At 39.4% G+C, this 14,705-nt stretch overlaps 1 protein-coding gene across 1 annotated transcript; it reads left to right on the plus strand.

Annotated features, from left to right (window-relative positions):
* Window positions 1–1,981: 1,981 nt before the first annotated feature.
* On the plus strand, window positions 1,982–8,320 carry slc2a1c (solute carrier family 2 member 1c; the record flags this gene model as incomplete). Its single annotated transcript, XM_080750024.1, has 9 exons — window positions 1,982–2,074; window positions 2,886–3,046; window positions 3,452–3,692; window positions 4,016–4,178; window positions 4,846–5,030; window positions 5,824–5,925; window positions 6,422–6,523; window positions 7,325–7,528; window positions 8,141–8,320. The coding sequence occupies 9 exons, from the start codon at window positions 1,982–1,984 to the stop codon at window positions 8,318–8,320; spliced, it is 1,431 nt and encodes a 476-aa protein (XP_080606150.1).
* Between the last annotated feature and the right edge of the window lie 6,385 nt (window positions 8,321–14,705).

Consider the following 14,705-nt stretch of genomic DNA (forward strand, 5'->3'; position numbering starts at 1 on the left):
CACACACACGCACACACGCACACGCGGCCGCACGCACATCACAGTAAACAACAGTGCTATTGCCAAGACATACTCCAGGGGTTCCAAGAACTGAGTATAGACTGCAATGGTGTTAAGCACTGATCTGACAACAGTTTTCCTGTTTCCTCAGTTGCTCATTTTAGGACCTGGGAGTAAAGATAGCTGATTGCAGATCAGAACTAAAGGGTTTTCATCCCAGGGCCTCTCTGCCTGTCCAGGGAGCCTGAGTGCTGTCATCTCATTCTGTCAGGCCTACCACAAATTCACCAGATGGGTGCGACTTCAGCAGTAGACCTGTGGGCCACAAGGAAAAAGAGCATGTGTGGTACAGACTACAGTACAAGCATGTGCATGCACGTGTGTTGTGTGTGTGTGTGTGTGTGTGTGTGTGTGTGTGTGTGTGTGTGTGTGTGTGTGTGTGTGTGTGTGTGTGTGTGTGTGTGTGTGTACACAGTGTGTGTGTGTGTGTGTGTGTGTGTGTGTGTGTGTGTGTGTGTGTGTGTGTGTGTGTGTGTGTGTCTGTGAGTGTCTGTGAGTGTGTGCGTGCGCACGCATGGTCACTCAGAAAGACCCAGACCAGTGTCTGCTTGCGACAAAAGAGACATAATGTAAACTCATGGATGAAGACAGGACCAACACACACCTCAGGAAAAGAGCGTGATCGAGGCTTAAAACAGAATAAGACCAACTTCTATCGATAGACATTATGATTAACCAGGCTGGAGCTAAATCCACCTATTCAAAGTATATTTCTAGTTTATAGACCATTTTGGTTGATCTTTTTCAATTACTGTACCATCACAACCCTGGACAAAATTCATGCTTTCAACAGCACTGCGCTGTGCAGGTAAGCTAGACGTTCTACTGTAGTACCAAATAGATTATTGTCTTTTGTGATGATATTTTACATAATGATATGGCTTATCTATCATCAAAACTGATTGTGTAAATGTGTATTGAATATATTCTTTATGCCATGATTTAATCGCTGTCACCATTGTGTGTGATATTTTGAGACTAATACATTAAGTAAACATTGTTTTAGAAATTAATATAAATGCAAAATTACATTAAAACATTACATGCTTTCCATGTGAGGAACTTTGAACACTTTTACAAAAACATTTAGAGAGTTTAAGGATACAGTTAGATAGTTAGGAAAAAAGATTATGTTTATATGGTCAACTCAGTTTGGTCAACTTTTGTCAACACTGTTCTGGAAAACAGAAGTGTATAATCGGTTATCACAAGTCTACTCTACAGTATATTTGTATACAGTATACTACAATGTCCTTTTGTTTACAGTACTTTTTATGGCCAACAATTCAATAATTTTAAATCTCTCCAACAAGAAAACAAAAGCACATAATCGATTATATATGTCTAGACTCTAGAGTATATTTGTATTTGTATAACGCTACTCAAAGTCAAACCCCTATTGTTTATAATACTGTACATTATTTGTGGAACTGAGTCGATAGCAGAGCTTCCAGCACATCTGAATCATGTGACTACATGATTCACATGTTTCACACTCGTCAATTATTATAATTATCTTCTGTATCACATGTATCATTATAAACTGTATATCTATAACCTGTACCCATTTTGACAGCAGATGAAAGCAGGCAGTAAATGCACCAGTATCTTCAGGGAGTGATACCTCTTCTTACTCAAATAGATGGCTTCCAAGGAGGTTAGTTTTCTTTTTCTTTTTTCTTATTAATTGAATGACTACTGTATTGATGGACCAACACCTCCATCTGCTTATGTTACTTCAAATGCAAGCCTCTTGTGGTAATGGTGGGAGAGCAGTTCCGCCATATGCCTTCCTTCTCAGGAGGAGCGAGTCACAAAAGTTCAAGGGTCAAATGATGTGCCTGACCTCAGGATTTTCAAAATGTGTTGTGTGATGTGACCCCCATGTTTTACCTCCCTCCCTGGTTTGCTGTAGAGCCGTATGACGGCCACACTCCTGACCTCCATACTGGCGGCAGTGTTAGGCTCTCTGCAGATTGGCTACCACACAGGCAATGTCAACGCCCCTGCTAAGGTGAGCAGGACAGAATGTACATGCATTGCAGTGTTGTTTTTGACAGCAAATTTTGATTTAGTTTTAGTCATTGTCTTTTGAATAAAATGTAATTTAGTTTTAGTCATAATTTTACTCACCTGAAAAGTTTTAGTTTTAGTCAACTAAATATCATAAGGTTTTAGTCTACAAAATCTTCAGTTGATTTATCAACTCAAGTATTTTGGCGGGCCTTGATGGCATCGTAATGACTGATTTTACACTTGGTTGCGTGCTGAAAATAGCCGATCTACAAGTTCACAACGCGTCGCGCTGCGATCTACAAGCTCACAACGCGTCGCGCTGCGACGCGTTGTGAGCTTGTAGATCTGCTGTTTTCAGCACTCAAAACCTGAGAGCAACCAAACATAAAATGACTCTCTTCTCCACCAGTCCCTCCCTAACGTTTTAGTCTAGATTTTATTTTGTTGATGAAATTGTAAATATATTTAGTCTTAGTTTTAGTCATCACAGCTTAGTTTTTATTTCGTTTTTATTTAGTTTTCGTCAGTGAAAAAAACACAGTCGACAAACATTTTTAGTCATAGTTTTAGTCGACAAAATCAACACTGATGCATTGCAAGTAGGGTCTGTTCATTTGCTATGGGCGAATGAATGCATGCAATGTTTTTGTTTTCATTCCAACCACCAACCACTAAACACACTGACATATATCTGGTTGTCATTAGCGAAAATCTATAGCTATGATGTCTGAATAGAGTGAAACCCAGCATTAAAAGATCCCATATATTGCATAATTATACTACGTATACACATGTCTTGTCTATTGTAGATCATTGAGCAGTTCTTCAACAACACCTGGAGATCTAGGCATAACCAATCCATGCCAGACCACAGCCTGACTTTCCTGTGGTCCCTCTCTGTCAGCATCAAGGACTTTGGAGCCCTGCTCGGGTCCCTGGGGGTCAAATACCTGGCAGACTCATACGGACGGTACTGACACAATTAGGGGTGTAACAGATAATCTGACTAATTGATTGAATCCATTTTAAAGAAGTAACCGATAATTGATAATTTCATAAAATAATCATTTACAAAGTAAGTGTTTCAGCCAAATATACGCTAGTATATCGTCATTGTCGGGTGAAAACCTTGTATGTCCAAAACCGTTCGTTTCGCATTCATCATTTTAAAAATGACTTAAACTAGTGAAAACAGCCGATCTACAAGCACATCGCGAGGCGTTGTAGATCAGCTGTTTTCACTACTTTTGTGCGACGGCCCTATATGATGTAGCAGGGCTTTACTTTGCGAAAGAACGTACAAATTTGAAACTTGGAGATACGAGGTTTCTGCCCGCCAGTGACGATATGTCTATATTCCCATTTCTTCTGGCAGACGGAACTCCATACTCATTGTGAACGCTATATCTGTGGTGGGAGCCAGTCTGATGTTTGCCTCCAAGTCCAGCGAGTCCTTCGAGGTTCTAATCATGGGGCGCCTGGTGTTCGGACTCTTCTGTGGCCTTGTGATGAGTCTCAACCCCCTCTATATACAGGAGGTGTCCCCCACTAACCTGAGAGGGGCCTTCGCCACCCTCAACCAAGTCTCCTTTGCTACTGGCATCCTCATTGGAATGGTGAGGATGTGTAAAACTTGCTTTTGTTACTGATTAGGTATTGATGAGATCTTTTTTTTGTTTTTTTTTATAAAAGGGGGACTTATAAATCTTTTATTCAAAGTCTGAATACTGTAAGACTACTTGTCTTGCTTCGATACAAGTAAGCAATATCTCGCCAAATGTTCTAAATAATTTATATGAGAAAATCAATACGATTTTGTACTTGATAATAGAAATGACATGTCTAAGATCACACAAGTAAAGATGAAAGCGCTGGTGTTTATAATGCGTTGAAATTAAACTCTACAGCATAACCTTTGTTTCTCTGTGTCCTTGTGTAGGTGGTGGGCCTGGAGACCGCGTTGGGTACAGAGCATTACTGGGCCGTGATGCTGCTTCTATCTGTCATCCCAGCTCTCCTGCAGTACCTCACCCTGCCTCTCTGCCCTGAGAGTCCCCGCTACCTGCTCATCAACCGGGGCAAAGAGACCGAGGCAGAGTCTGGTGGGTTCTACTGCTTGCAGCATAGTTCTTTAATTGTGAAAACGGTTTGGATCTACAATCATTTACATTTTAAACTTTTTGAATCAAGTTACATTTATCAGTGTTACAAGCAGCCAATAACACAAAACATTTCCCTTGAACGTGGAGGAATAATCAACAGCCAGGTCCATTAATAAGACCCAAGCAGAATGCCTTTTTTGCTCATATCTCTTTTGAGCGGCATATATCTGTTGAGTGGTGCTAACCGCTCCTACATCTGGCTTTGTCCCGCGTCTGTTTGTACGTATGTCCCGCCCCATCCCACATTGGCCAAGCTTCAATTCACACTGGGCGTATTTTGGGTTAATGAATTGCTACCCATAAAAAAGTCTTAAAGAGTCTAAAAGCTCTGCAAGCAACCTACAGTATACTGTAGATGTCATGATACTCCTTACCATTGTAGGTCAACAAAATAAGTAGAGGCCATCCTTTAGGGAGCAAGATGGTGCACTGAAAATTCTAAGCAATCCGGGCCATTAGTTTTCGAGATATGTTGTTTAATTGGAACCAAAGACACATCACCTTCCTTAGAGCACCAGCTCCTGGGGTTGCTAAAAAAGTATACTTGAACCTATTCAAATGCTCTGCCTAACGGCTACACTATATATAACCTATTGTTATACCTCAGCACTCCGGAGACTGCGAGGCAGCGCAGACAAGATGTTTACAGAGTTGGAGGAGATGAAAGATGAGGCGGCCCGTACCCAAACTGGGGTTACTATTCATGAGTTCTTCAGGAAGCGCAGCTACAGGCAGCCAATCATCATTGTTCTGGTTGTCAATCTGGGCAGTCAGCTATCTGGATTTAATGCGGTGAGTCGGTAGGGTTTTTTTTTTTTTTTTTTTTTTGGTTTCAGAAGGTTCCATGTATGTTCTAATACAGGTGTCAATAAAGAGATGGGTTTTGTGGATAAACCATTTTTGGGAGGAAAAACTAAACAAAAAGTAAACTTGTCCACCTGAAGTTCACCTTAAATTCAGTCATCTTTTCAATGACTTGCCATCAAACAATAGGCCTTCATTTTTTATATTCTTACACTGAGTAGACAGAGATTTATCAAAAGATAATCAAGAGTATTTTTCACACATGCATGAAATCTTTGTGTACGTACACTACACATACACATTCAAGAATCATGCCTGAAGAAGGTCCTTGACCAAAATATTTGCAACCTTGTTTGTCACAAAAGGGGGGATACTTTACTCTTCTTTTTTTGCTTTGGAAATATTTACCGTAACATTATGATTCGGCCACAATGAAATACTATCTTCGGCTACAAGTTTAGGGCTTGTCATAGTAATTTCCCTTTCCACTTCACTGTAAAAGAAAAATGATCTTATAAAACGTAGATGTGGTTCAAAACAATTCTTGCATGGCGCTGTTCTTTGTTTGATGAATATTCACTTGCAGGGTTGTGGTATTTATTTAATGAATTATTCAGACTCTTTCTCCTGAAGCTCAGCACTTCTTCCCGGCTGCCTGTACTCCTTGTGGGACAGATTTCTGGGGCAACATGTCAGCACGGTTAACTCAGGTCCTAGAATCACAGTGGGAAGGCCCAGTGACCCACTGTGCTCAAAAGAAACTCTCTTCTTCCCCCTCTAGATCATCAATTATTCCACCAGAATGTTCCAGGCAAAATTTGAAGAGGCCAAATACTTGACTCTGGGTGTAGGAGCTGTCAATTTGACCTTCACTTTGGTGGCAGTGAGTACAGATTCTACAAGTAAACTTTGATATTAAAAGCTATAATTGTGGTTTGATTATGCAGTAAAAACATACAATAATATGTGCCGTATTATGAGTTGTTAAACAGACTAGGGAATAGAGCGCAAGAAACTTGGATTTGGAATTGTCTGGACCAGCAGTGGTTTACTCTATTCAAGATGTTGCCAAATTCAACAATTTGACGGGTAAATATTAAGTCAGGGGACAGGACAGGTAGGTGAAAACTAGACTCTCTGGTGAAAGTAACAGATGCAACTACAGTATAGTATTGTGTTAGACATAGTTTCTTCTTAAAGCTACACTATGTAATTACGGTACATTATAAGGATTAGAATAAGGACAATAATACAACCAATATTTCCTTGTTTGTGTTTATGTAACAGTTTGATTGCAGTTTCAGAAATAACACATTTCTTACAAACAAAAACAAAATGTGAGATGATTGACCTGGGTTTATTTCCCCCCCCCCATCCAGTTCTTCCTCATGGAAAGGGCGGGAAGGAGGAGACTGTTACTGACTGGCTTCATTTCTATAGCAGTATGCAACCTTGTGATGACCATAGTAGATTCACTCCTGGTAAGCTCATTTTACACCCCTAAACAATGTTGGATGGGGGTTAAGTTATTGCCCAGTTTGTCTGTTTATATCTGTTTGTTAGTATATCTCCAAAAGGCATTCGATTTTAGTGTACAGTATTGTATTGTATGAACCTTTGTGGAAAGTTGGTGATGGAGCAAGGAAGAACTGATTAACTTAAAAAGGGGTGAGTTTGGCTCCTCACAAACTTCCATAATGTTTCATGCAACACTGTTTGTGTGCCTTTCAGCAGACATACTGTAAGAGTTTAAATAAAAATAACTACATTTTCAGCCCAACTGCATACATTTGCTGAGTACATTTGCAGCCACTGAACAAATAGTGTTGAACAAGCTGACATATCTTGATAATTGTATAGCATGCATTCTACTGACAATCCTTCTCGTTAGTAAAATGCATTTGTTTATTTAAATCCAATTAACATTCTAAAAGTGGAATGGCCATTAGTGAAAACACATTCACATCTACTCACATCAACAGGGTGGATTATTGTTATTTGAATGGATTGGATGCAAAATAAAGGAATTTGCTATTCCTATGTCCCATTTTCCTTCCTCCACTATTTATAACAGGCGTGGATGAGAGACAGCCCTTCGATGAACACAAGACACCTCCATGCAACAAAAAATGCAACTCATTTCTGTGTCCTATTATTCTGAAGCCTGCTATATATGACAAAAACCCTAAACCAAGTAGCCAGCCAACTCACAATGACTAACCAATCACCAGACCAGTCATCAACTGTCAAAGTATAACTGTCTTTTCCCATACAACCTACAGCACCTGGTACCAGAACTACGCAGTCTCCAGGTCCTTGTGGTTTTCTGCCTGATTTCAGCATACGAGCTGGGCCCAGGGCCCATTTCCTGGTTCATTGCTGCAGAGCTATTCGATCAGCCTGGCAGACCCATTGCCATGGCCTTCACCAGCATGCTCAATTGGGGAGGGAAGTTTGTATTGGCCCTGCTCTTTCCTCCATTGCTGGTACGTTTGTACCGCTGGTCTGCTGGCCATACAGTAACACTATTGTTGTTTGAGAGAAAATCAGAGTGTCAATGGGGAAACTAAGGATTCTTGTATGTAGCACTGTTCAATGTTACCCTGTTGTTTATTAACTATATATATATACATACATACATACATACATACATATATATTTCTCATACTGTATAGGCCTATATCTACTATAAAGCTCAAGTTGCACATGCTTGTCTGTTGCGCACATCTGCCCAAATGGACAGGACATTTGCCACATGTTAATACATACATACATTAATACAACATTAACCCTACAACATTATAACGCTGGCAACGGTTGGGCAGGTTGATAACGTGGCACAGAGCACCACATTATCAGCACAAATACAGACATGCCTGACGAAGCACAAACCAGAGCTTACCCATAAATGGAGAGACCTGTGTGTGCGTATGTGTTTCTGTTGTTAATGAGAACACATGGAGATCCCCGGCTACGTAGAGAGGGAATGAGGGAGAGTTGCGCCACACACTGTAGATAGAAATAGAATTATGTAACATAAGCCCTTGCATGGTCATTTCTTGTAACCCCTCCTATGCCCCTCTCACTGTCCCATACAGAAAGTGTGCGGTGCCTATGTGTACCTCCTCTTCATGTCTGTGGCTCTGTTTGCATTCACCTTCACCTGGAGACGCCTTCCGGAGACCAAGGGACGTACATTTGATGAAATTGCAGAAGAGTTCAGAGGAGCCGAGGGCATCCCCTTGCACAATAAACCAGGCTTCAACACTTTTACCTGAATGACCCTTCAAGCTTTTGAGTCGGAACGCCTTCTTCCCCCAAGGATAGAATTTGGAATGATATTCTGTATATACTGTAGTGTAATGTACAAAACATTGCTCATGAGTGATATTATGACAGTGACTCTGTCTTAAATGGGGCCAAAGAGGGGTCACTTCATTTTGTCAGCTTTGATGTTCTGAAGATAAGAAATGTTTGACACTGATAATGTATATTTGACAAGGCATTGTTACTTTTATGTGTTTGTTATTTAAATCGTATGTCATATTGAACCGGCATAGTGGATGGACCAAATGACATAACTCAAGTGAAACCATATTAACTCATTTGAGTTTTTTCTGGAGGAGAGGATTTAAACTTCCAACAATTGACCAACCATTGTGTGTCTGAGAGACATTATCTGCACCCTGGCTGAAGCTGACTCACCCGCATACTGTATAGTCTACTCCTCCCCTCTGCATTTTGGTTTCCAACCACACGCTGTTTCTTTCCAAATCATTACTTGTCTGTAAAAAATGGCATGTGTTTGATTTGTGTACATTTACAAGACCCTTGTGAAAACCAGGAAATATGTGAAGAAATATATCGTTGATTACATCATACTAGATGATATGAGCTCTGTGATTTATTCTGCTTGCAAGAGAACCGGGGACAGGTTAGGAGTGGCATGCAAGAGTTTAGAGTGTTGTTTTGGGTTCAAAGCACCAGGGGGTGTACATCAACCATAAATGGAGAACTTCTATTTTTTGAGAACTAGTCACTTACTGTATACTAGATTTAGTTTTTTTAGTTTCTTCTTCTTCTTTAATCATTATTCGTAGTTTTTTGTTGTGAAAAGGCCTATTGTTGATACATTATTTTTTTGTTCTCCATTTAGATTTTCACTAAACACACTTCATTGGAGAAAGGAATTATTCTCTGAGGGAACATAGCTTTAAGACAATGAACAGTGACCTCTTAAGAGCAAAACTTAGATCATTTTATTGTGTTTACAACCAAACAACTGACAGAGTTATGAGAAATGTTGGGAGATTTCTCAGTGAAATCTCAAATGAGCAAACTGAACAAAACACACAAAAGAGAGTTTACTGATCCATTGAAACAGACACGTAGAAATATCTGAATTTCCAAGAATCTTTTAACGCTGTCACTGATAATGAAAACCTGCTAAATGTCATTTGTGATGAGATTGCTCATGACAACTGCATGCAGATACTGTATGTTATTGCCTCTCTCTGGTAAATTGGGACAGAATGGCACGTGCTTATGAATTATATCTGACCTCACAGACAGCATCAGGCATTGAGACTGCGATGTAGACATACCTCACACAAACTGAACAATTAGAGACCATATGTGAGTGCATGCACACAGATACTGTACAGGCATGAACTCGCACACTGAAACACATAGCTCCTTTCCTCGAATCCACACTTTGCATGCACTGGGTATGCACACTAACATAGACTACACATTCAACTCCAAAAGCTTTAAAACACTGCCATCTACTGTATTGCACTGTACAGTATATGAGAAGGCAAAGAGCTTTGGGCATACATAGAATGAGTAGATCAAATTATACTGTACAGCTGTTAGTGGTTTGAGCCTGTCTGGTAGGCCTACAATAAAAGTCACAGATTTCATTTCTGACAGCCAATGTGTCCATTAATAACCACTTACAGCAGGGGTCTTCAACGTTTTCAGGCCAAGGACCCCTTAGTTGAGAGAGAGATGAAGCAGGGACCCCCACAACCCATAAATACCATATAGTTTCATCGTTTAACAGCACAATCATCAGTGTATTTTGGATTCATGTCAATTTGTGTTTTTACTAGATATTTAACCACTTGAACGGTCAATACTTACAAAACTTGACCTTTCACTGTGTACTTAGTCTTTTTCTCCTCTATACACCAAACGTCTTTGCCAAAAATAACCGATCTACAAGCTCACAACGCCTCACAGCGCGAGGCGTTGTGAGCTTGTAGATCTGCTATTTTTGGCTAATGTTCTCCGAATATGGACACTAGGGTTCAAGTGGTTAATATAAAAAGAAAAAGAAAAAAAGGTTATATAACACAAAGATTTGGAGGACCCCCATAGTAACTCTGAGGACCCCCCAGGGGTCCCGGACCCCCTGTTGAAGACCCCTGACTTACAGTATGTTGTCCGTGAGTAGGCTACAGACCTGAGCCCCCCTCATCTGCACACTGACTAAACATACAATAAATTATGCATAATGCATGTGTTGTGAGAAACTTGTGACTTCAAAATTGAACGAATAATATCATTTAAAACCTTGTCATGTACATTGTTATATAGTAGCATATAACCTTAACCTACTGTATGACCACATGAATGCAACACTTTAGCCTATGTTTAAACAGGTTATGGTTAAGGTGCACACCTCTGATTATTTGAGTATAGGCTACAAATGTTTTCCTTCATCATTATGTTTCACGGTCTTGATAGAGAGGACAAAAACTGTACTAAAATAAAATGATTGTTACTTTAAAATATTGATTCAAGTAGAAGTAAAAGTAGTAATCCAAATAATTACTTGACAAGGAGTAAGTAAGTGAAGACTTGGGTTACATGATATTTTTTTGCTTATACATTAGAGCATAATGGAATGTCCAAAATATACAATTATAAATGCTTATCCAATAGAAATAAGCAAATTAGAAATTGCCATGTGCAAATTCAAATATGGCCTAAACCCTATCATTTCAAATAAAACAATACACGGTAATAAATCTGCAAAAAACAAAAAATATGTTCCCCCACAAAGTTAAAAGTATGTTGTAATTGTTTTTTTTATTAAACTAGCTTGAAATGTATTCAAATAAGTGAATGTAAATGAGTACATGTAACTCGTTACTACCCACCTCAAGCTCCTACAGTATGCTGAGCATTCTGCTCTTCTGACATGCTCAGCAGTTCTACATTGAAACCACCTGCAGTCAACCTCATGCTTGCCTTGTTGATCATCTTTCTGTTCCACTGTGGTAAATAGCGTACTAAATATACTTGATGCTGTGATCACAGATAAGTTCTACTGTAATTTGATGTAAAGAATTATTGGTTTACTTTGACAGTTTTTTTTTTACATTGTTTAACTGACAGGACAAGGACTGGAACAGGTATGGCAGACTCCTGCAGTACTAGTGGATCTGGGCAAACCTGTGGTTCTTCACTGTAACCAGACAGACGTCCCAAAGAGTGTGATGTCCTGGTACCAAAATAAAGGAAGGTACAAGAAAAGATAATTCAAATGTACAGTAAATCTACCTGTCCTTATTCATTTATCAGCCCATAACGTTAATTGTTTAAGAATGCTTCGCTGCAATTCTGCGTGCTAATTTGAGCAGTAATTATGTTTTGAATTCACAGAAGTGTGAACAGTTGTAATTGCCCACATTATGTCTTGTAACTTGTTTTGTTATCCATGTACCATTATGTGCCAGTACTGTATGCAGTATGACACTAGGTAACGTTTGGCTCTGTATCAGTGGCACAGAGACAAATTGCTTTCATTGTATTTGGAAATTACTCTTAAATTACTCATTTCTATTGTGACTTTGTACTGAAAATAGCTTTTCCTTTTCTTTTTTTATGGTACTGCATGTCCCATAGCTCTTTTCAGTTGTTGGAGAATTCTTATGGAAAATCAATAGCGCCAACTGTAGAACTTCCAGGCTTCGATGGAAGCAGAGTAGACCATACTCTGTATCTGAACATCAGCAAGGCCGACGAATCACACAGCGCTGTTTACTATTGCAGTGCACAGTCACACACAGTGAAAGCTCTGCATGTGGAGCCCTGACAGAAAACCACCCCTCCTGACTCATGCACTCAGAAGGGAGGGGAGGGACTCACATGTCTGGGAGAAAAAGTGGTTGTCTTGTATGGTGGGTTGTAGTTTAACTCAAACAAGAAAATGTTTCACACTAGCGTGTTCAGAATCACACTTGTTCAGTCTCATAAAACCTGGCTACACTGTGCCTTCTACTACTACCAACAGGTAAAACGTGACAGCAGCCCCATACAGGATGTATTTGAAGGCCACTCTAACAAGTTGTGTGGAATTTGCTAAAAACACCAGATTTGTGGTATTGTTCTCATGCTACAGTATGTTGCATTGCCTCATTGGTCATGCATGCATTGAGGACATCTCCTGGCCTGTTGTGGAGGGCCTCAATGTGAACCTGAACAATTCACCAACGTTAACATAATATGACCTGGTACGTATACAGAGGCCTGGGGGAGCTCTGGAGCTTCTTGTGAATGTAAATGTAATGACAATCCATGGAAATTTACTTGAATATTTATTTCTGACACGGTTTAGCCAAACACTTTGTGCAGTGCACCGACAATGGGGTCTACTTCTGCTGAAAACAAGAAGCAAGAAGCACAATGCCTCAGCACAAACTACTCGCACTGTATCTGTGTATTTAATGTAATAATTATAACAAAACAAACTGCGAAAGTAAGAGGAGCACATCTTATACTTTACTTATACTCCCAAGTGTAATGTGACAGGTCACACTAGATGAAAACTAGACTTTTAACAATATTACTATGCTCCAATCCAAAGTATTGAATATAAACAATTTTTTAATCACAGAGTATTCATGAGAGCATAAGCCCCACAATGATTTAAAACCATCAGTAACTTAAATTATTAGCCAGTAGGGGGACACAAAATCAAGGACGTGAAGGGGAGGAATAAGTTGAGCTCCCATAAAGAACGCCCTTGAACCATTCTTGTGATTGGGTTTAAATTGTGATGTAAATTCCTGACATACCAGTCCATTACAACAGCTGCTGTCCCCAACAGCCACAGTGTAACAGGACCAAAAGATTTAAAGACTACCTGCCTCACTGTATATCTCAGATTAATCATGTTATTTATGCGCTGCATGATTTGCCTGCTGTGTCTACAATGGATCAATGGTGAGAGGAAAACTATTATCCAGATTTTAATGAGTAGCCTACTAACCAAACAATAGAACAAAAATAAATGTGTAAAATAATGTATGGCTTAAATGATCATGTACAGTAGCATAGACTCTTGAGACAAAAACAAGAAAACAACAACTGAAATAGAGGAAAACAATAAATTGGTAATAATTCCACCTGGTTTCTTACAGGCTCTAATAACACAGTTAAGGCTCCAGTCCAAGCTCCTGCATTCATCATTAAGAAGAATGGTGAATCAGTCAACAGCGAGATTCACTGCTCACACAGCATAAAAGATCATGATCTCATTCTCTGGTACAAACAAGACGGACTGGGAGCACTGAAGTTACTTGGATTCCTCAACATCAACCACCCCACCACCGAGAAGGATGTTGCAGACAAAATCAGTTTTAATGGAAACGGAAAAAAATCCTCAAATCTCACAATTAAGAACCTGACGTTCAACGACAGTGCTGTGTATTTCTGTGCTGTCAGTCAGCACAGTGTTACAGACTCTGCTCCTCTCACTACAAAAACCCATCCATCTCCCTAACACAGCAGCAATAAAACCTAAAAGCAGGTGTTCTGGCAGCAGTTACAGTACAACTGTATCAAGGCCTGCTTATGTATGGGGGGAAACCTTCAAAGTTATGTACTGCACTCACAAAAATAAAAACTAACATAACTGTCTTCCTGATTAAAACAACACTACTGGCAGTGGGCAAATCCACCCTACTGCATTGCAGCATCTTCGACCAATCAGCTTGGTTGGCTGAAAATACCATAGTAGTAGTAGTATGTGAAAGTAGAAACACACCTGCTACTAGTACTAACGTCTATGAGCAAACAGCTGCTAATAGACAAGGATTAGGAACAGGGCTTTGAACAATTTACTATAATATTCAGGTGAACTTTACTGAGGACACCTTTGCTCACCACATAGAAGAGTTGGGTTTTACTAATGTAATTTAATTACATTTCTCCCAGTTGTATAGCCCAGCTATTGCAATCCAGAACATTTTTTATTTCAAGATCCTATAGGCCTATCCAGCATTGAGATTTGACATGCTAACACTTGTCCTCACTTTCAGTGCTACACTGCTTAGCATGAAAGGTACTGTATAACTCTGTTATTATTCTTTAGATAAATGTTTTGGAGCGTTTTTTTTTCTTTTTATTTCAGGAAGCTGAGCTTAAAGAAGGGGAATGATATGATGTGGTCGACAAATCTGGCATGCACTTTATTTTTATTTTTGTTGTGCCTTTTAATAATAGGCCTACTTGTGTACTGAATCTTCTAACATTAACCATTAATAATGCAGATCAGAACTGTTTTATTTATTGACCTAACTGATACAAATTCACACAAGATAATGTTATTCCAAATCATATTATTCAAGTAGTTTTTTCTTACACCCCGTA

This window comes from Nannobrachium achirus (assembly GCF_963921795.1).
Source record: "Nannobrachium achirus genome assembly, chromosome: 20".
NCBI lineage: Eukaryota > Metazoa > Chordata > Actinopteri > Myctophiformes > Myctophidae > Nannobrachium > Nannobrachium achirus.